The sequence below is a fragment of the Podarcis vaucheri genome (assembly GCF_965113315.1).
Source record: "Podarcis vaucheri genome assembly, chromosome: 13".
NCBI lineage: Eukaryota > Metazoa > Chordata > Lepidosauria > Squamata > Lacertidae > Podarcis > Podarcis vaucheri.
In genome coordinates, this window is record NC_138751.1 from 34599795 (window position 1) to 34622638 (window position 22844).

The 22844-nt window shown below is 43.6% G+C and overlaps 1 protein-coding gene across 5 annotated transcripts in view; it reads right to left on the reverse strand.

Annotated features, from left to right (window-relative positions):
* SKAP1 (src kinase associated phosphoprotein 1) overlaps window positions 1-22844 on the reverse strand; it is a 339196-nt gene that overhangs the window by 302293 nt on the left and 14059 nt on the right. The window contains exons 1-3 of one of the 5 annotated variants that reach the window (XM_082197361.1): window positions 22151-22225; window positions 21074-21157; window positions 3508-3571 (exon numbers count right to left, since the gene is read on the reverse strand). In XM_082197361.1, coding sequence (XP_082053487.1) covers window positions 3508-3571; window positions 21074-21157; window positions 22151-22192 — 190 coding nt within the window. In that variant the 5' untranslated portion in view covers window positions 22193-22225. Of the gene's footprint in view, window positions 1-3507; window positions 3572-4109; window positions 4139-18641; window positions 18726-21073; window positions 21158-22150; window positions 22514-22844 lie in introns of those variants that run through there. The other 4 variants (XM_082197360.1, XM_082197362.1, XM_082197364.1 and 1 more) reach the window with 4 other exon arrangements.

Sequence of the window (22844 nt, forward strand, 5' to 3'; positions counted from 1 at the left end):
CCAAAATAGAGCTCTATTAAGTAACCCAAGACTCAAAATTATTGCCTGGGAATAGTAAAGGCTTTGCTGAAGAAATAGTTGGGGAGAGTGGGCTTACCAGTCTTTTCCTATCAAGCACTGAGGCCACCAACTTCCTTTTCCCCCTTTGTGAGACCATAGATTTAGACTAAGGGCAGCAGGATACAGCGGCGGAGCAAGCCAATCGGGCGCCTGGGGCGGTGTGTGTCCAGGGGTGGGGCCAGCCACCTACAGGGCAGGGCTAGCCGGGGTAGGGACTCTGCGGGGCCTCCAAGCCACCGTTTGGGGCAGCGTGGAGCCTGCATGCCCCCAAGCCACTGTGCCACTCCCAGGAGAGATGCATGGCTCGAACGCGCTGCAGGCCCTGCGGTGAGTGCTGCCCGGCATTTTGTCACCCTCCCACAGTGGTGACACCTGGGGCGGCCTGCCCCTACTGCAACCCCCTTCCTCCACCCCTGGCAGGATAGTGACTTTTGTTCACTGCTTCCCAAGACCCAAACCTTACATCCAAGCCACTTTGACCTGAGGTTCCCCCACATATTTAGTTCAGTATGACCAAGCAGCAGAAGTGCTGAACTTACTATTTTAAAAAACAATTCTAAAATGCCTCTTAGTGTAACAATGTGTTTGTGCATGCAAGGCACACACAGGCATACATATATGGCAAAAAGCCAGCATATTTCATGTACACAGAGATATCATAGCTCACTTCTTATTGTCAGGGGTGCACTGATTTTTTTCTCCAGGGAAATATTTACACAGACACATGCCAAAACCACCACCTGTACAATGCTTTGTTTTTCCTCATGCGATTTAATAGTAAACTCACAACACAGAGAGCACAGAGGGTTAAAGCACATTCTAACACGCAAAAGGCCGGAGGTTCAGTCCTCAGCATTTCTAGGTGGGACTGGGATAGACCCCTTGTCTGAAACCCTGGAGAGATGCTGCCACTTAGTGTAGACAATACCAAGATAGGTTGACCAGTTATCTCATTTGGTATAAGTTTATTGTGTGCCTTTCCTACAATGACAACGGTGGTGCTCCATCTGCAACACACTGTGTCCAAGGAGGTCTGCCACTGGCCTGCCTACCAGTAGCTGTTAACGTTTCCCTTTTTTTAAGGGAAATTCCCTTATTCCGAATAGGATTCCTCACAAGAAAAGGGAAAAGTTGATAGCTATGTACCTACCTTCTTAAGTTTAAGGAGTAAAATGATCCTGTTTGTCCAGACATTTAACTTCTAATGCTGGTTGAGTCAATTGCAATGGTTGCTCTCTCCCTGTCATTTATGTGAACAATTTATATATGCACCACTTGACACCCTATAGCTTCTAAATAGTGTCTGTCGTTTCTAAGTGGTAGTAGTACACATTTAGGTTTTTGTATGAATTTTATAGCAATTTTACTGGTAAACTGTAAACTGCAACTGCCTGAGTGGCTTTAACATAGAAATCCTCCAGTCTGGTGCTGTTTTCATTTTTTGTTTTTTACAGGTGTATTCTACAACATGCCATTCATTGACACAATAATAGTGCATTTATAATGGTGGATTTATACTGGATCGTCCACACATCATTCTGCTTTATTGTTTTACGATGCTTCCTCAATGTTACTGCATTACTGCTGCTGAGAGAGGCACTCGTGGACTCTGACACAACAAAAACAGGAGGAAAACTTTAAATATTTGTGGTTAAAAAAAATGTTACAGGATATCAGCAGGAAGATATGGGACACGCGTAGACAGGAAACAAGACAGCATGTTTCCCCCAAAAATTTGCAAAGAGCAGTAAAAGCAGAATTTCATATAACCATCGTGATGCCATAAGGAACCCAAATCATGTTGTTGTTGTTGGCATCTGTCTGTCTTGAGAGACAATGGAGGTTCTCTCTCTAAGGTAAAGTCAAATTGCTGGAGAATCACAGCACCTGCTGTGGCTGCAAAAACCGGCGACTTGTAACTGCTACCTTCAGCATTGTTTTTCCCGAGTTAGCAGCACTCAAGTGACCTCTCCAGGGCACAAGCCTGGGTAGTGTATATGGAAGTCAAGGGGTGCCCAGACAATTAGACCTCCCTCTCAGCCTCACTGATGTGGTCCAAAGGAAAGCAGAGCAAGACATTTGGCATCAGCTTGGCTGCAGGAGTTGCTGGAAGGGGGTGTACAAGACGCCATCCAACTGTCTTAGGGACTCCATCATGAATGCACAATAAAATAACATATGGATGCCTTTAGAATGCAAGCTTTAAACACTAGAATGATTTCATCTAATGCTGTTTAGTCTGCAAAGGCACAATAACTTACTTATTGGGGTTATTTTTGTTGTAATACAATACTGTAGACGTAAATAAGAAAAATATTCAAGACTTGTGTTGCCTGCTAAAAACAAAATGTAGCTTTTGTAGATCCTCATGCTTCCTTTGACATCGCAAGAGGTTATACAAAGTGATTTTGCAATATGCACTCTTAAATGGGCAAATTATGATTTGCTTAAAAATGAATCACTAAAGCATTCTAATTTTAGCAGATGTTCACACTTCCTTTAACAGCTTCGAAAGGAACCTGTGCTGAGATTACATATTATATTATAAATAAATATATAAATTAAGGTAGCTTCCAGGCAACCTGTTTATCAAGCATTCGTCATGATTTGTTTGTGGGAGGAGTTTATATGACATCAGCATTCATTCCAATTTGTTTGCAGGAAGGTTATTATCATCATACACTTTCCAGTGTATTTTTCTGTCACATTTCTTACCAAAAAACTCAGATTTCAGGGAAGAAATGTGTTTGCTGTGCAAGAACACAATATCCACTTTAACTGAGTAACCTGGATTTACTAGGATACTTCTGAATCCAACCCACAAAACAGCAGCAGTCTGGAAGCACCTTAAAGGTAGTAGAGTCCTGGAATAAGGGGAGGTACCAAGAATCTTAAATCACTGGAGAATTTTGTTTGTAAAGATCCCTGCTTTACTGCAGATCCCTTTGAGCTGTGGGGGTGGAAGAATTCATTTTGAGGGGGCAATGGGGTTTCAACCTTTTAGGTAGTGTGGAGTAGCTATATTAGGCCCTCCTTTAATATCACTCCCAGCCCTATATCCAATTACATCTGTCCCTCAAATATGAGTAGACTGTGTCTTTAATTCCTTCATAAAACTACACCACTTCGATAGAATTCCTGCAGCTAGCAAGGTGTTGGCCTTCACCCATGAACTCTACCATTTCACAACACCCGAAAGAACACTGAAAAATGCTGAAAATCAAGACTGCTTCAAATGTAATAAAGCCCTCTAATAATAGGGGACAAATATATGTAATCAGGAGCACTGTTAGGGAGGAAAGGGAAAGGAAAGGTGATGAAAGAGAAGCCCACGTTCAGGATTCTTGAAGTAGAAGAACCTGCTGTGGCTACCATCTTTTATTTTTCCTGAAAGCATCTAAACTGTAGGGGGATGGGCCTAATTATTCAAACAACTTCATTAGTTACCTTCAAAGAGCCTCTGGACATCCTCTGGGAGGGTACCTCCTGCAGCTTGCATTGGTGACAAGTCCTGAGGTTAAAATACCAAACAAAAACTTGCTGTAGTTATTTGCTTCTGCTACTATTAACAGTCTCTGAAGAAGAAAGGAAGAAACTCGCAGAGGCGAGAGGGGGTGGAAGGGAGGGAGGGACTATCTATAGGACGGCCTCATCCTTTGCAGCTGTAAGTCCCAGCGTCTCTAACACCACAGTGAAACCTAAACAGGCACCTGTGAGAGAAGGCAGCAACTGCAGCTGTCAACTTTCTAGACAAGTATTTACTCCTTAGTCTCTGGTAAAAGTGGCATATCCAAAGAAATGACTAAAATCTTAGCGGGGAGAAGAAGGTATTCTGGTGCTCTAGGATTTAGGTTACAATGCTATGTATGCTTACATGAGAACAGGTGCTATGGAACATAATGAGACTGAGTAAACAAGCATAGGAATCAGCTGTAAGATATTCACATTATAGACAGCACTGACCTTGACTGTTTGGAGTGTGCTACGCTACTGTAAGCATGTTTACCCAAAATTTATTCCTGATGAGTTAAATAGGCTTAAGTGCTTACATTTCAGAAGCTAGCGCCAGTAGCTGAAAATGAGCCAAGGCTAACCCAGTTTCTGAACTTTTTTTTCTTTAACAGAAGAAGAGGAAAAGGATGTGGTGTGTTTGAATCAGATAGAGTGTAAGATTAATTGCCGGGTGGGTCTGTGGTGGAAAATGCTGTATCCCTTCAGTGAAAATGCTGTGCCTGGACAATTTAGCCCAAGTATCAATCCTGGAACCTGCAAGTTCACTCCTGAGTTCATTATTAATGCCCTGGATCAGGCAAACAAAAGAGAAAACCACAGTTGTGAGATACATTTTTCTTATTGCTAGGGGCGGCCTGTCCCATTTTGCCACATGACACAAAAAAGGTAAGGTGCTGTCCACCACTACCCAAGCCTTGTTTACCAGGGTCATGTGGTGGTGATCTCACAAGAGGTCCACAAGATCTTGCAAGAGCTCTGCAAGATTTCACAAGTCTCTTGTGAGTTCTCACTGGAACCCAGAAGCCACAGCGGTATCGCCTCACTTCTCTGGTGGCAAAGGGGCACCAGCAGAGCACCCATAGAGGATCCAGCCCTTGGACTCCTCTGCCCATGTGGAGGCTGCATCCATCCACCTCATGGGCATGCCATTAGTGTGCAGAACTTCTGAGCAAACTCAGAGCTCCATTACCACTTTGTTTAGAAATTAGTAACTCTGAACTTGCTTTGTCATCTGTTGTCTTCCTTTGAACACCTTTATCTTTGTGCTATTGTCGCCATGCATGAAATTTGGCTCTCTGTGCACCTTTTGTGTTCACTGAATTCAACCAACAACCCCAGTCCCTAGTACAGTGGTACCTTGGCTTACAAACTTAATCCATTCCAGAAGTCTGTTCTTAAACCAATGTGTGCTTTCCCATAGCAGCAGGGTACTCAATTTAAGCTCAACAGGGGACTCAATTTAAGCTCAACATGTTCTGCTTCCAAGGCAAAGTTCATAAACCAAAGCACCTACTTCTGGGTTTGCAGCGTTCTTAATTCAAGTTGGTAATAAACTAAGATGTTCTTAAACCAAGGTACCACTGTAGAGCTGTCTCAGCACTGCTTTGCACCAGCTGAAGTTTCCAGATCAATTCTAAGAGAAACCACACACAATTATCAGGCACAGACACTAGGCCCAAGAGAAGATTGATGCCTAAAGTATCCTGTTTGTTGCTTGCTTACATCAAATCACAGAATTTCAGAGTTGGAAGGTACCACGGGGGTCATCTAGTCCAACCCCCTGCAATGCAAGAATATTTTGCCCAACCTGGGGCTGAAACCCACAACCCTGAAATTAAGATGCCCTTGCTCTACCGACTGAGCTATCCACAGCAACTTACCCAGGGTTCTTCCCATTCTTCATGCTTTTTCAGGCTTTCTTACGAGACAATTTAAAGACTAGGACCCCATCCGCAATATTATACCCCTTTAAACAGCCGTATTCTCCCAAAGAATCCTGGGAAATGCAGCCTGTTAAGGGTGCTGAGAATTTTTAGGAGACTTGCCACACAGAGCTGCAATTTCCTGAGTACCCTGGGAAGAGAGATTGATTATCAACCCACTCTGAAGGAAAATAGCTCTGTAAGGGGAATAGGTGTCCCCTAACAACTCTCAGCCCCCTTAACAAACTACAGTTTCCAGAATACTTTGTGGGGAAGCCATGATTTGTTTAAAGTGGCATGATACTGCTTTAAATGTACAGTGCAGATGGGACCTTAGACTTAAGGCAAATAATCCCAATGTATCCCAATGACAACTGTTAAAATGTGATCCATGCCAACACACTGAATGACATTCCCTTTGCTTTGAAAACCAAAATAGGAAAGCTGTGTCGATTGCATAGGATTTAGAAATTCGCATAGGATTTGCATCTGAATTTAGAGAGAACAAAATTTGAGACAGCTGTAGTTGGAGAAGAATGCCACATGGATGAGAGGGAATTAAAAGAGGGACAAGGAGTTTACAATCCACATTAAGGCAATGGGTCATTGGACTCTGGTATCCTTGGCTTCATCCAACTGAAGGGAGCGGGTGGATGAGTAGTTGGGGGGAAATCAGTTTCTTTGTAGAGCCAGTATAGTCTAGTACTTAGAAGGGGAGAGCAAGGTTCAAACCCCACTTGGCCATGACGCTCACTGTGTGATCTTAGGTCAGCCACTGCATCTCAGCCTAACCTGCCTCACAAAGTTGTGTGGGGTTAATGCGTGGGGAGAACCATGTAGGCTACTTTGAGCTCCTTGGAGAAAAAGGTAGGATATACAGTGGTACCTCGGGTTAAGTACTTAATTTGTTCTGCAGGCCCGTTCTTAACCTGAAACTGTTCTTAACCTGAAGCACCACTTTAGCTAATGGGGCCTCCTGCTGCTGCTGCACTGCCGCTGCACAATTTCTGTTCTCATCCTGAAGCAAGGTTCTTAACCCAAGGTAATATTTCTGGGTTAGCGGAGTCTGTAACCTGAAGCGTATGTAACCTGAAGCATATGTAACCTGAGGTACCACTGTAAATGCAATAAATAAACAATGGGAGTGGCTGGGTCCCCTTGAGTGAAATAGCTCCCCTCTCTGACTCTGTCAAAAGGCAGAGCACCTAAGTACATGCACCTATATTAAAAGCTTCCCTAAACAGGGCTGCCTTCAGATGTCTTCTAAAAGTCAGATAGTTGACATAGAGAAATTAACCTGCACATGACATACGTCAAAGAAACCTCTGTTCAAGGACATACAGTGGCCACAATTGGGATGCTACCATGGTACAGTATAGATAGAAGCCAATTTGAAATCAGAGCAGACCTACATATTCTGAGCAGAGATACATATTATAAAATAGCACAGTGGTGCTAACGGTAACAGAAGCAACAGTAACTGATAACAGAACACTGAACCCACGTGGTTAAAAGCCAAACCCCCAAATCCCAGATACATCAAGCTATAGTATCTATACACACAAACAGACACATGTAGAATCGTAATATTGGCAGTAAATAGCAGTGGGGGGAAAGGCAGGTAGGCAGGCCTGTTTCCACCCACACCCACACCTTTTTTCCATTTTAATCCGCAAATTGTCCCATTGGAGTTTGTAGTTACTACTGCAGAGTAAGCCATATGAGCCTTGGAACTATTTTATTTAGTTATATGCTTCAGTCAGAATCTTTCTCAGTGCCAGGGCTCTCAGCCCAAGATGTGAGCGCATCTGTGCATGTGCAAAGTGCATTTCCCTCGTCCTTGTAGCCAGCGCCAGAAGCCCACACATCCTGGGGCAGTCCTCTGGGTTAGAATGCATTGCTTCCATGCAGGTTGGAGCCCTGGCACTTGTCATTTTAGAAATTAATCACTGTCAGAGACCAATTTGGAGCAGGCGAGACAAAAAGAAAAGGCTGCTGGTTGTGTGACTGGCAAATTCTACTGCATCGCTGCCATATCTCATCAACATTTCCTGCGCCTGAGATGCCAAGCTGCCTCCCCTAACACAGCCTGATAAGAGCTCCACCTTATTCGTCTTGGGCTCCTCTGAGTTCAGCAGGCAGCCTCTCTCTTTAGCGATAGCCTATTAAATGGACACATTCCTTTGAAGCCTCCTCTTGATTTTGAAATCCAATTTTCCCCCAACAAAGTCAGGAGATCTGATTGGGAGTAACTATGGAAACTGAGCTTAGGAGGGTGGGGGGGGGAGACTTGAAGGGGGTTGAAAGAGCGGCAAGGTTAAAAGGAGAAAAAAGCACCCTGTAATCGAAAGTCAGACAGTGCTTTGGCACTGGAATATCACAGGATCTAGGGAGAGAGGGTTGGCAGGGAAGACGTGCTGCTGTGAGGGGTGTTCTGTGTGGCTGCGGACTGAGCACCTGTCAGGGGAGGTGAGCAGTCCAGCTTTTCCTGTCACAGCAACCTGGGAGAGCATCTGAATACTCAAATGCATTTAGGTCACCATCTATTCTCACTCGCTCTCCTGGTTTACATCAAAATCTGGGCCTGCCCACTCGCTTCCTGCCTCTTCTAAAATGCTAACAAGTGTGACAAGGTTAAACTACATCACCTGGGCTCAATGGCATCCTCCCCGCACCTGCTTCAAAAGGCAGCCCTGAAGTTAAACTGAATTTCTTGTTAATTAAAAGGAGATAAAGAAAGGCTGGCAGGCAGTAACAAAGGACAACCTAAAGCCCTCCAACTCCCATCAGCCTCCCCATCAGGATGGTCAAGGGACAGGGCTGATGGGAGTTGGAGTTCAACAACCTCAGCTTAGGTTCCCCACCTGAGCAGCAAAGGTTTATTTAGTATACCAGCACAAAGACAGAGAAAGTCCTGCCACTGGGCAGGGTGGTGAGGCAGCCTACCTCAAACAGTGGATAGGAGTGGTACCATTAAAAGGCAGGAAATTGTTTGGTCTATAATTATATTTTAACCAACATGGTGAGTGTTACTTGGATTTTATGCCTCAAGCACAAAAATGCCTTGTGCCATCTTGTGTAAGATGGTGAACAATTGTATTCCGAAATGTCTGATTGACTTACTCTCTTTTTAATGAAAGGCAAGGGTCTGGGGCCCCTATTGGCCTTGGGCCCTGCAAAATCTGACCTCTTCTACCCATCTGTCAGTGGCCCTGAAAGCTAGTTTCCATTTCCAACATTTCATCAACACTGTAACATGACCATGAAACACAGCAAGGTAAAAAAAAAAAAAAAATACAAGGTGAAGGACCCCTGGACTGGTTACATCCAGTCAAAGGCACATATGGGGCTGCGGCGCTCATCTCGCTTTCAGGCCGAGGGAGCCGGCGTTTGTCAGCTGTGCTGACAGGGGCTGGCTTGATTCTCAAAGGTTCTCACTTAGCTGTACACAGGTTTTACTCGAGACCACACAGCTGAGATAGGCAAAATCTGTTTTCCACTCCAGACACTGGAATAACTGTCCCAATGGTGACCAGAAGCATTCAGATTTATTTTCTCTTATATAAGTGAATGGCTGCCATTCATTTCTATGGGATAAAGCACAAGTCTGAACCTGGGGACAATGTTGTAATGGGAACATGATGATTGGTGACAGAGACCTCATTGGGGCTGCAAAGATACACATTGTGCTCCAGAGGTTCCCTGCAGCATACAAATCCTCTCTCTATAACCACCCTGCTAATTATAATGGCAGGCATTCTACGGATATTTATGTTAATATTCATTTTTACATTCCACTATAGACCAGTGGTTCTTAAACCTTTCCCCACACCGACCACATGAAAATTGCTGAGGGTCTTGGCAGACCGCTTAATGGTTTTTCTGCCTGATGTAGCATATGTAATGCACTGTGCTGGATCCTGTCATTATTTTTAACTGTTTTTTTATTGCTTGTTTTATTTATTATACATTGTATTTTATTGCATTACAATGTGAATTTCATAGAAATCAAATTGTAATACAATAAAACACAATATGAGAAACACAAGCAACAATAACATACAATAAAAAATCAATATGAATGTTTAATGCGCTGGATGTGCCGTCTCTCATCTTCAACCACAAATCGACAGAGAACACTCCCGACCACCTGAATTAATCTTGTGAACCACTGGTGGTCCGAAGAGCATAGTTTTGGAACCCTTAGTATAGACAACTAAATTTCTCTCTCAGAGCCCCTTTATAAGTATCTTTACAGGCATGTTAGCTATTATATTGTTCCTACGTTGGTTCAGATATATGTTAAGACTTCTGCCTACACATTAGGCTTCCTTACATATTTAAAAACCATGCAAGGGACGCCTGGCGCCTTTGGAAGTCTGCCACTTTTGTTTCATGAAAACATACCAGGAAGCTTCACCACACACGTAGAAATCTTTTAAACTGACGTGGGAAGAACCATGGAGAGAGTGGCAACTAAATTGTTAAAAGAGTGTGTACACAGGAGAACCAGTGTGGTGTAGGGGTTAGAATGTTGAACTATGACCTGGGATATCAGAGTTCGAATCCCATGAAGCTCACTGGGTGACCTTGGGCCAATCATTGCCTAACCTACCTCACAACATTGATGTGGAGATTAAATGGGGAGGAGGAGAACCATGTACACCACCTTGAGTTCCTTGGAGCTTTAAAGTCCTGACCAGAAACACAGCACTAAAGGAAGTCTGGATGAGCCCAATTTAGTTGCACTTAGATCCCATTGAAATGATGAGTTACGTCCTATTAATTTCAGTACTAATTACTATATAGATGTGTGTATTTGTATATAATCATACGTATATTAGAACATACAGGGTGAGTCTTTTAAAAGAGGCCCCGTGGAACATGTGTACTCTGTATCCATGTGGCCTCTTTTAAAGGACTCACCCTGTATATGTGTATGTATATATGTATGCATTTGAGTTCACTGCCCTCAGATCTCTATTCTCGTCTTATGAAGAATGAGCAGCATCAGAGGAACAAAGAGAACCAGAAGGGATCTGCCCTAAGAAGATTAACCCACAGAATCTGTTAATTGGTATTACAGATTTTCAGTTCTGAGAATCTTTTTTTTAAAAAAGTTGGGTTTTGGCGTTAGAGAACTATTGGTAAGACGAACAGACAGAATTTCAGTGTGAGGATGTTATAGTTTTTAAAGGTCTGGTGACAAGTCTGATCCACACACCATGAAAGACCAGAAAACACAGATTTAAACTTGTGACTATAAGCAAACAAAGGGGGGCAAACAGCACATGAATATGTGAGGAGCAGAAAGGGTAAAAGGGAATCGGGGGAGATGGGAACAGAGATACCAGCTATGGCTTTTGAGGGACAAAAGAAGCTGACATTGATCAGGTGTTGAAGGAAAAGAAGGTTAGGAAGAATGCCACAGACAGTAGGTAGAGATGAGACACAAGATAAGTTCTCCCACCGCCTTTTTATTCCCTCCCACTGACGGATGGCCCTCAGTTTAAAGCTGAGGAATTTATTGATTCTTTGCCTTTGCAGTCAGAATATGAGATGGAGCTGCACCTCCCTGTTCCCTTGGATGTCTTCAGCATCACAGCTCCTTTCTCCCAACATCTCCTGTAATGACTTTTTTATTGACAAGACTGAGTCTTAATGAGGAGGTCTGCTGTGTGTTGTAAAGGGCTGCAAGAAGGGATGCTTTTCTCACACCTGATACTAAGGGACACAGCCAGCCAGTGGCTGGCTCACAAGAGCATTTACTGGATGATGTGAGCACAGGTAGTAGAGAAGGAAAGGATCTGGAGAAGATCAGGTCAATAGGCCAAGCCACCCAACTGTGTTAGTGTAAGAGCTGCCCTTGAAGACAGTTTGGAAAATTTCTAGGCTCTATTTTGGTGCTGCTATTGATGTGTAAACCTCTAAACCAGACTTCCCAAGCTGGTGCCCTCCAGATGTTTGGGACTTCCACTCCCAGTATCTCTGACCGCTGGCCATGTTGGCTGCAGTTTATGGTAGCTGTAGTGCAAAGCATCTGGAGGATACCAGCAGGTTGGAGAAGACTATCCTAAATAGTCTGGAATCTGGTTATGAAAGGGACAACTTTCAACCATATGAACCCATATCCGGATTTTAGGGGTGCTTCCAGACAAGCACATTATCTTGCAAATTCAGATCTGATTTTAGTGTGTGTGTGATTGCCACACGAGTGTCCAACACACTCCAGATTATTTTCAGTCATGACATTCATCACTATTCCATCACTTGCCATCCATATGAGCTTGATGTAATTTATCATGCTGTGTTTCTTCCCTTGCCCCTTAGTCACCACTCCCTGGCTCTCCACAATCCTTTTCCTGTTCTGGGTATGAACACAGGAATCTCAGTATCCATGTGCATGCACCTTTCAAACAGAATTATCTAGAACAGCAAAAGTTTCCATACTTAAGCTATGTTTCCAATGGGCAGAATGGAGTGTTGCAGTTGGAGGGGTCAGAAAGATTTTTTTAAAGCAGAAATGCAGAAAAGTAATGCTGATGTCTTGAGCAAGACTGCTATTTGCCTGACTAAGGCTTGAGCAAGAGTGATAAAGGGGTCTTGTGCTAGTCCTCTCTATTAAAAAAAAACCAAAAATTTTTTAAATGAAAAGCATGATGTAGATACTGCACTGTGACATACGCACTGTGTGGAGATCTCAAGAAAGCATCACCTAACTGGGTTTTTGAAATTTAAATGTGCCTTCTGTAGGTAGGAAGGAAACTGGTAGAAGCAGGTCTGCTCATAATTGTTTGGGTCTTCAGAAACAGCTAGCTTGTGCTCAAGTGGGGAACAAACAGAAGCATGGGTGAGGCAACAGGGGCCACCAACCGAATATAACCACAGATGCTTGATGGACCAATGGTCTGATGTGGTATGAGGCAGCTTCTTATGTTGTCCCTAACCTATGCACTGAGGTCTATATGCAGCTCCTGGCCATTTTTACACAAGTAGCAAGGAAAGGGGGAAAGGAAGCAGGAGAGAGAGGAAGAAGAGGAAGAGGAGTGACAGTCAGAAAGGGAAGTGCCCCACCTCCCTTTGGCCCTGGTCTCACCCATTATTGGCTCTAACTCCAACCTCACCCACCACCAGTATGTGTCCACTGACAGCTTGCTCCCAAGGGAATGTGTCCCTTGGCATTAAAAAGTTATCTGTCCTACTCTGCAGGATCAGACCCAAGTTGGTGTATGAAGATAGTTCACTTCTAACAAGCCATGTTATTAGAGAAAAGCGCCAAGTGTGGCAGCGGAAAGAAGTTACAGCCCAGAGCCAGGCAGGCAGCCAGCACAAATCCACACTAGGTGACAACGGACAGGAGTTACTGAGCAGTCAGTATTAACAACCAGGTTGTCAATCTAAGAAGCATTAGGAGCAGTAGCCAAGAAATGAAAGCAGCACATGGCTGGAGGTAACACTGGCGTGAACTGAGGGCCGATATGCATGTTGCAGATATTCAGCAAGATGCCCTCAGTGGGCCCTTCCCTCTATGAGACTGCCACTGCTGCCCTTTCATTTGTCCTCTTCCCCTCTGGATCCAATCTACACAACTGCCCACAGGGAGAGTGCAAGACATCTGGAGGATGATGTTCCATCCCCTCACTCTTGTCTTGACTTGGAGAGGTCAGGTGAACAGGGAGAAACATGAAAGAAGAGAATGAATGGGGTAACAAGGCCCTGGGAGCCAGCAGTGATGTCCCAGATGGGTGTGGACTTTAGCAGCTGCCCCAAAATACCATGTCTTGAGGCTGGCCCTGGCTCAGACAAAGGTCTGTAGCTTGACCTAGAACAAGCATGGTGAACCCTTTTTTCAGCTTGAGAGTTGCATTTCCTTCTGAGGATACCCTATTTTTTGCTCTATAAGACTCACTTTTTCCCTCCTAAAAAGTAAGGGGAAATGTTTGTGCGTCTTATGGAGCGAATGCAGGCTGCGCAGCTATCCCAGAAGCCAGAACAGCAAGAGGGATTGCTGCTTTCACTGCGCAGTGATCCTTCTTGCTGTTCTGGCTTCTGGGATTCAGAATATTTTTTTTCTTGTTTTCCTCCTCCAAAAACTAAGTGCGTCTTGTGGTCTGGTGCGTCTTATAGAGCGAAAAATACGGTACATTCCAGCCAGGAAAAAACACTCAGAGGGTGTGACATGGGGTGGCTGGCCTGAGAATAGAGGGCGTGGCTGGAGAGAGTCTCAAGGGCCAGATAGAGAGGCTTGGAGGATCACAGTCTCTGTGATGATTTTCAAGACCAGTTTGGCCACTGTGGGCTGCTAGTCCTAATTCTGGTATACCAACACTTTTCCCATGGCAAAATGGTTAGGTGAAGCTTCTGTTATGTGGCCAGATCCAGATTTGGCATGAGGGCAACCTGGAGAAAATACTGGCAGTGGATTCCCCTCCTATTACTGTCAACACTGCCCATTCAGTTACCTTCTCCCTCTATGCCTCACTCACACCACTACTGATGATAATGATGATGATGGTTTTGATAGATGACAGAGCAAGGCAGGTGGAGGCTCCAGTGCCTTCTCTTTGCTCTTGTCACTGCTCACATATGTGGAGAAAGCTGGTGCACAGGCAGCAATGGCAAGAAAGAAGAACAGAGCCAGAAAACCCTGGTGCTCCAAGGTGGTCCCATTGTTGGTGTGTGGACCTTGGCAGGTGCTGGACACTGCTGACCATTGACACCAGTCCTGGACAGAACAAAAATGTCTAAATAGTGTACTGTTGGACAACTGCCACCAAAGTCCATATTAATATGCAATGAGCTCTGGGTTGCACAAAGAAAAACTGAAATGAAATTTCCCAAGCATTTTCAAAACTTAAAACTTGAAGGACACTTTAAAAACTTTAAATTTTAAGGTTGGAGATAGATGGGGGGGGGGGTTACAGAGAGGATATCCATCTCACTTTTGCCTCTGCTAAAGCAGATTGTGCAGGGTTTGGTTTTGTTTCAGAGCCAAACTACACATTGCACTGCAGCTGTCTGTAATGAGAACCCTATGGCCCCTTCAGCAAGGCAATGCCTTCTGGGAAGGAACACTCTTCAGTGCAGAAGAGGAAAAAAGGAATGGCAGGCTTCATCCTTCCCCTGCCAGGTAGTTTCCCATTGAAGCCACCTTCTCCCTAGTTGCTTCCCTCTGCCTGATTTTTGCAAGATCAGTTTGGAACACTAGTTGGGGTAACAGGCTGTCAGTGTCTGGGCTAAATACCCCTTCCTCCTCCCTATGTTGCTGCTAAAGAACATCCTCTCCAGGGAAGGGACTTTGGGGCTAATATTATACTTGGCTGTAATGTGGGGTTTGACTCTTAACCTGCAAACGCTGCTTGACCAGAGCTGAGAAAAAAACAAAACAAGTGTGCACATGTGTACACAAGGGAGGGGGAATCTATGTCCTTCCAGATGTTACTAGGATCCAGCTCCCATCATCCCTGGAGATTCATAGGCTAGTGGGAGTTGGGAGTCCAAGAACATCCAGAATGCCACCCCTGGTATACACCATGGGAAACCAAGCTTTTCTCAAATTTTCCTCAGTTCTCTTTTTAAAAAATGTTCTATATTATTCTCACTAAGCACATTCTTTCCCTCGAGGAATTCTGGGCACTGTAGTTTTACCGCTCATAGAATTTTAATTTCCAGCAACCCTTAACTAACAGTGCCCAGAATTCTCTGAGGGAAAGAATGTGTTTTAAATGCATAGTGTGTATGTAGCCACACTTATCTGGGAGTAAGACTCAGTGAAATCAGTGGGACTTACTTCTAGGTAGACCTGTATAGGCTTGTTTTGTTAAAGTTTAATACAAAACTGCTTTCCAACTTCATGCAGCACTTACATGTTCACTGTCCAACTTCAGCACAATAAAAAAACATTACTATGCCTACTTTGTGTTTAAATAAATTAAGTGCCCTATGTCAACAAATCATTCAGCACACTATTCATTTTAACAATCTGTAAAAATGCACCACTCTTCTGTTCTGCTTCCTTTATGGGGTCCTTCCATTCCAAGACACTTTTATGGCATATTGCTTGATTTAATTAAAAGCACTGGAAGCATTTAAACCAGTTTATTTCCCTCACAACCACCTCAGCCTGTAACCTAATGTTACATGGCAACTTCTTTTTTTAAAAAAATACCTTAATTGGCTCCAGGTTTCTGTCTCAGTTGTATTTTATAGCAAGTGGCCCCATGTAAGTCCTGTGATGGAAATATTTGAGACACCAAGCTTGAAGGTTTAAGCAGGCCTGTCTTTACTTTGTGGTTCTAAACAATGGATAGAAATCATTATTGCTATAAACAAGTCAATGGCCATATATAACCCTTTACTTTAAAAGAAGGGTATTTGATGTGTTAGATTATATTGCCAGAGTTATGAGATATAAAAAGTAACTACAACAAAATCCTCCTATAATACACTGCTTTTAACAATTCAGGCTGCAATCCTATGTGCATTTTCCTGGCAGTAAGCCCCATGGAACACTGGGGAACCTACTGTACTGTATATAGGATTGTGCTCTTAGTCCTCAATAAATCAAAAACTGCCATTTAAACTTGTGCTTTCCCCTGAAATATCTCCAACACATTCAAAATCTGATATGAAATCTCTCCCCAGGGCTTTCCAGCTGATTACTTTTAGTATCCATGAAGATCCAAAGATCTTTCCAGGAACTTAAAATCCTTCCAAGTTGTGGAACTCCCTCCCCACAGAGGTGAGTCTGGCATCTTCACTACTCAGTTTTTGTTACATGCTGAAGATACACCTCTTTCTTTACATTGGCGTATGACACTGTTTGTAGGACCCACCCTATTCCTGGGATTGTAATTTGTTTTAAACTGTTTTTAAAACTGTATTTTAAATTGCTGTGACCTGCCCTTGGACCTTAGAGTGAAGGGCAGGTAATAAATCAAAACAACAACAACTCTCAATACTTTTGCCATTCAGTACTAAATTAAGAGAACCTTAGGCCCTTGATGAGGCTGGCTCATGGTGCCTTCCCTACCTTCTCAAAAATGCCCTTAAGTCCTTAGGTTTCTGCCATCTCTTCCCCGTCTGCATCATTAGCTGGTGCCTCAATTATAAATAAGATCGTATGGATAAACATTTTCTTTGCAATACTCAGTGGATAAGTTTTACAGTATGCCTTTCTCTCTTGTGTCTGTGACATACCACCTGAGTTGTCTGATACAAACCTGTTCTACAGACACGTTGGTGCAATGAGTCTTGTGTGCTCTTTATACAGTGGTACCTTGGATTAAGTACTTAATTCATTCCAGAGGTCCGTTCTTAACCTGCAACTGTTCTTTACCTGAAGCACCACTTTAGCTAATGGGGCCTTCTGCTGCTGCCATGCCACCGGAGCACGATTTCTGTTCTCATCCTGAAGCAAAGTTCTTAACCCGAGGTAATATTTCTGGGTTAGTGGAGTCTGTAACCTGAAGCATATGTAACCTGAAGTGTATGTAACCCGAGGTACCACTGTACTGGCTTCCAACAGACTGTGGTTGGGGTGATGAGGATGAATGTGTGGAAGAGAGTATGTAAGAGAAACTCATTGAAATAGAAGAGCAGGGATTTAGAACGCTTGTTGATAATTTCATTCCTTTTTAGTATACTGGGTCTTAACAAAAGGACCCATATCCAACTGAATACTGAATGAACACCCACCCACACCCTAGTGAACAAAATCAATGGGTGACACCTGTGCGTTAGTCATTATTGCAGAAACTGACATAAAAGGCCATAGAGATAGCAACAGGGATTACCTAAAACAAAATAAGGAGATGGATTTGTTTGCAAGTACAGAACATCAGAATTCAGCCTGTTCTTGCTGCAGCCTCAATGCAAGCACTGTGATGTGTGTGTGTATATAAACACAGGGCACTCCAGGTGTGCAATAATAGAAACCACTGTGTATGTGCGAGAGGATGAAATCAGTTTGAAAAACACCAACTTTTCTTTGGGTTATGGATTAACATCCCAGCGGATAATTTATAGAATGCCAGAGTTCTGAGATTACCTCTAATTTATCTCTTAACTAAGTTTCTGTTCGCATCCTAAGAGCGTCGCACAGACAGCAAAGTTAAAGCACTACAATTTATATAAGCCCATATATAATTGAGTAATAAGAAATGGAAAACTACATCCATATGAATGAGATAAAATAAACGTAAGGAATGCACTTGGTAAATTTATAACAGTGATATGAAGATCTGATAAATACAAAAAGCAAAGGATTATTCAGTCAAAGCCAAGGCTGCAATCTGAGTCATGCTTATTTGGCAGTACGTCCCATAAAATCAATGAGCTATGCAACTGATTCCAGCTTTTGTTCTTAATCACTGTTGATATGCTTTAATGGAAGTTGCTGAGTTTATGTAATTGGTTTTATTTCTTTTTATAAGCTGCTTTCTGTTTTTTGAATGAGAAAGAAAAAAGGCACATCCACACTACAGATTTATTTTGATTCAATTGTCATTGCTTCCTCCCAAGGAACTCTGGGAATTACAGTATAGTCTATGGTTGGATGGGAGCACTGCAATGATTTTTTAAAGAATTTTCAGCATGTCACCGGGCTTTCATTCCCAACTTTTTCTAGAAAAGACATAACAATTGAAGTAGGACTGGCTCCACCATTAGGCAGAATGGGACAAAAAACAGGAGAAAAAACAGCCCCACCACACAGTTTCTCCTGAGCCCCCAGCCACACACTGGAGTACCCTACCCCATTCCCAATATTGACGTAAGATTCAATAACCAGGCCAGTCAGCTTCTTTACACAGAACAAGGATGAGAGGCATCTTATCATTTGTCTCTGGCAGCAAAATCTTCAACCAGACCTGAGTTAAAGTAATATAATACAACCTATCCAAGTTGGTAGTATAGGTAGGGTCAGAAAAGGTGGGGTAGTGGCACAGGCTATTGTTCTCCTTACACAGGAATAAAAATGTGTTTATAAGGAGAAAATTGCACTAAATTGCTAAAGAATTTTCATGAGAATTTTAGTTGATTGATTGATTGATTGGCAAATTGCTGCAGAAATGTGGAGAACTGAATTTAAGATTGGACAAATGAGAAACTGAGAAAACCGAAACTGACAAATTCTTCCATCCTTACCTTGTGTCCTCCAGATGTTGGACTCATCCGCTCCAGCCAGCATGGCCAATGTAGTCCAGCAGCTTCTGGAAGACCACAGATTCATTAGCACCAGCCTAGAGGCTATATTTTACTATCATGAATAAAAGTTCTTGGCTAGTGGCCATAACTGCATCTTTTGAAAGTGAATTCCACAATTCTTCATTGTTATAAGCTGTTAATTATGTATGCGGACATCTCCTCCCGTTCCAAATTGAACAAGTAAGTCAATGACAGAAACACTATGGGTCCTTCCTATACCAGTTGAATTTCCCTTGATTGCATTCTCTCTTTGCTGTTATCAGAAACAGACTATCCTGGGGGAAAAGTGGAAGGCAGGGAGTTGGCTGTCAAGTGATCTCTGTGAGTAGCTGACATGGCATTCAACAGCCCAGCTAACCAAGTCTGTGGTGTGTATATCCATCTCCTCAAGCCTGCCTCCTGTTGACACAAAGATTTGTAATGGGTGCTGCTTAGAATTTAAATACAGTGGTACCTCAGGTTACATACGCTTCAGGTTACAGACTCCACTAACCCAGAAATAGTGCTTCAGGTTAAGAACTTTGCTTCAGGATGAGAACAGAAATCGTGCTCTGGCGGCGTGGCAGCAGCAGGAGGTCCCATTAGCTAAACTGGTGCTTCAGGTTAAGAACGGACCTCCGGAAAGAATTAAGTACTTAACCCAAGGTACCACTGTACACCACCAACAGGACCAGACCAAGACATTGTAGTGCCAATTGGCTGCAATCCTGTATCCACTCACCGGGAAGTAAGCTCCAATGAAATCAATGAGATTTATGATTTTGTTGCAAATGACTGACTGTACCTCAAATTTACATTATGTTTATGCTAGCATTGCAATCATGTGTTCCTCTAAAGAATCCTTGGAACTATAGTTTGTAGGAGATTCTAAGAGTGATCTGACATGAGATTCCTAGTCACTTCCTTTGGTCTAATAGAACTACCAGCTCCAAGATTCCAGATCTTAATGGGAGATGGAGTTCAACGAGTTCCCCAGCTCTAGGGTTGCCATATTTTAGGAAGACCCCAAAATTATTGAGCTTCTTTTAAACAAACCCCAAAGGATGTCTCTTCCACCTTTGAAATCACTATAATGTCTGGGAAATCATCATGCAGCTATTCACAGAACAGTGGATTCACACATCCTTAGGTCTGGCCCAGCAGTCAGCCAAGTCAGGCTCTGGCCAAGGGCCCCAGGGACTTGGAAGGGCCATTAACCAGCCTAACTCAGTTGTGCTGCCCTTCATCACTCTCCCCACTGGGCCCATGGATGCTTTTCAGTGGCAGGAGATGCTGAAGCCTTTGAATGGGTGCCGCAGCACATCTCTCATCTATGGCAACTAGCATGGCCAATGGTCAGGAAGAGATGGTCCCTCTGACAGCAGCAGGGATGGGGAACCTGGACTGCAACTCCCATGTCTCTGAGTGTGTTTTATTATTCATTCCAACCATTTATAAATCACTTAACACAGTAGCCTAAGCTGCACAGAGGTCCACAGGCTACCTGCACCCTGCTCTACAAAAATTTAAAAAAGGAAGAAGTAGGTTGCATTAATATACGTTACTATGGGTTAAACTTCCTCTGTAATCTGGGAAGTCCCTTTATTACGACCAACCTAAATGTCAGAAAACTGAACAAGCTTGTGGTTCCACCCAAACTCTTCATTGGGCTGGATGTCAGGCAAAGTGCCAGAGTGGTGAGGGGGGAAAGCTAGCCTGGTACTGAAACCTAAATGTAAAAATTGGTATTTAAAAATTCATTTTTGCTGTATAATGTTAGAATATTTGTGGCTATGAGGGCATAGCTATGGGAATTTTGATGATGAGCGCCTACACTTCAGAATTTGCCACCACACCAATGCCTAGTCTGATGTTGGGATTCTTTCCCAGCCAGTCTGGGGCTACAGTCACGCCATACATTTTGAGCACCATGATGCCATTTTAAACAGTCACAGCTTCCCCCAAAGTATTCTTGGAACTGTGGTTTATTAAGGGTGCTGAGAGTTGTTAAGAGATCCCTATTCCCCTCATTGAGCTACAATTTCCAGAGTGCTCTGTGAAAAGGGATTGATTTTTAAACTACTCTGACCATTGCAGCTCTGTGAGGAGAACAGTATTCTCCTAACAACTCTCAATACCCCCAATAAACTACAACTCCCAGCATTCTTCAGGAAAAACTATTATGACTATTTCAAGAAGTATCATAGGGCTTGAAATGTTCGGTTTTAATGTGTCTTGAATTAAGGAAAGGACAAAGAAGCCCAAAGTTGCCTGGGCGTATGTGGAACTTCCCAAAGAGACACAGCTCTGAAGGAAATTAGCTCTGAAGCAGTTAATTTCCCTGGCTCCCAAATTGATAAGCAGCGGGAACGTCAGCGTGAAAATGAACTTGCCTTGTTCGCTGGGGTTCGAAGACAGCGGAACTCAATCAACAACGGGCCACACGGTTCAAAGCCGCAATTCATCCCTCTGTGCCTCTGAAAAATGGGAGGTGACAGTTCATTTTGCCAGTGACAGTCTGTCGGTCTCGCTCAGTGCTTCTCCCCCGTCGACTGAACAGCGGAGGTAAAGTGCCGGCTCTCTGGCACCCTCACTTTGTATTCCACTCAGATGAACAGGACAGTGTGAGATCAAAGGTGGAAAAAATCTCCCCACGGCCATCCACCTGGTATTTTGCCTCCCACCCAATCTTTCCCCACCAATTCCTTTTGCACAAAGGACCCCTGAGCCTCATCCGCTCTCAGGGGAGCCATTCTGCTGCTCCCCGTTTTCTGTACACCCTGAACAGAAGTGCGAAAGGAGGTGCAGCCATGCAAATAAGAAGAGCCTTAACAGTGGGGGAGAGCAATGGGGAATTATCTTTCTCAGCAGGCCCGCTCTGAGGCCTGGGGAGGCCCAGGAGACTTCTGGGTTTGGGGGGCCCTAGGCATAATAAAGGCAGCCACAGAAAAGTGATGACACTCAAAAACAACATGAGGCACCAAAAAGAAGAGTGAAACAGCATTTGGTTTTTTTATTATTTTGATTTAACAAATGCTTTCCCAGCCTTTTTCTATGCAAATGCACTGGCTACTGGGGGGGGGGATCTTGCCTTCATGCTGCGTCAGAGCAGATAGCAGTTTAAAAAAAAGTATTTTACCAAATCACGTGCCTTAGTTGCTTAAATTTGCAGCTCTCGAGTTGAGAGAGTGCGTCACCATTTGATCCGATGACATAAAAAAGACAAGAGGCAAAACTTATCAAATGCCAAAGAATTAACAAGTGTCTAAATCTGAGGTTCCTTCAAGCTTGAGGCCTTCCTGCCCCGGAGACCTACCGAACCCCTGGCCCTGCTTCTAAGCAATTTCCATCTCTCCCTCCGCCCCCATGCATCCTTTTATTGCTGTCTTTTTTCTTTTTTTTTTCAAATAGCAGACTCCATTATAAATCAGGGAACACCGAATCATGTTGTACATGAATGCTGCAGATACCTTAATAAGACAATTTTCGGCATGGAGGCCACATTCCCTCATGTGGAACTTTCCAGAGACAGCAGCGGGTGTCGCCTGAGGCAAAAGTGGGGAGAGCAATGGTGTGACTTTTACCTTTGTGCAGCAGGCTATGAATTTCAGCATCACAAAAGCCAGACATTTTTACACACACACACGCAAACCACCATCAGGGAAGCGGGGGCCATTGGCAAGAGTAGAAGGAATCTTTGCAGTCAAGCAAAATCATTTGCGGAGAGTGCAGCGCAAGGCCAATGGTAGATGTGGCCAGAGCAGAAGGCATGGCCCACAAGACCACTCCCACAAGACCTGTGGTTCTCCAACCCCTGCCTTCAGTTAAAAGGGCTAAATTAACCACTTTTAAGGCCTATGGGTTTGAACTCCAATTTCCAGTATTTATTCTATTGAGATTGTAATAGTTATTTCAACAGTGCAAGCTTAATCTATCTACCCAAGGATACGGTAAGTCCCACTGTGGTCAGTGGGTTTTTCTTCCAGCCAAGTGTGTGTGTAAAAGCCTAAAGCAGTTCTACATGTCTTCTCTGAAGTAATCTCAGTTGAGTTTAATGGAGGCCTACTCTCAGTTCAGTGCATACACAAATGCACAGGAGAATGTTCTATTGAACTCAATGGGAATGACTTGTGAGTAAATGAGCAGGATCAGGCTGCTAAAAGT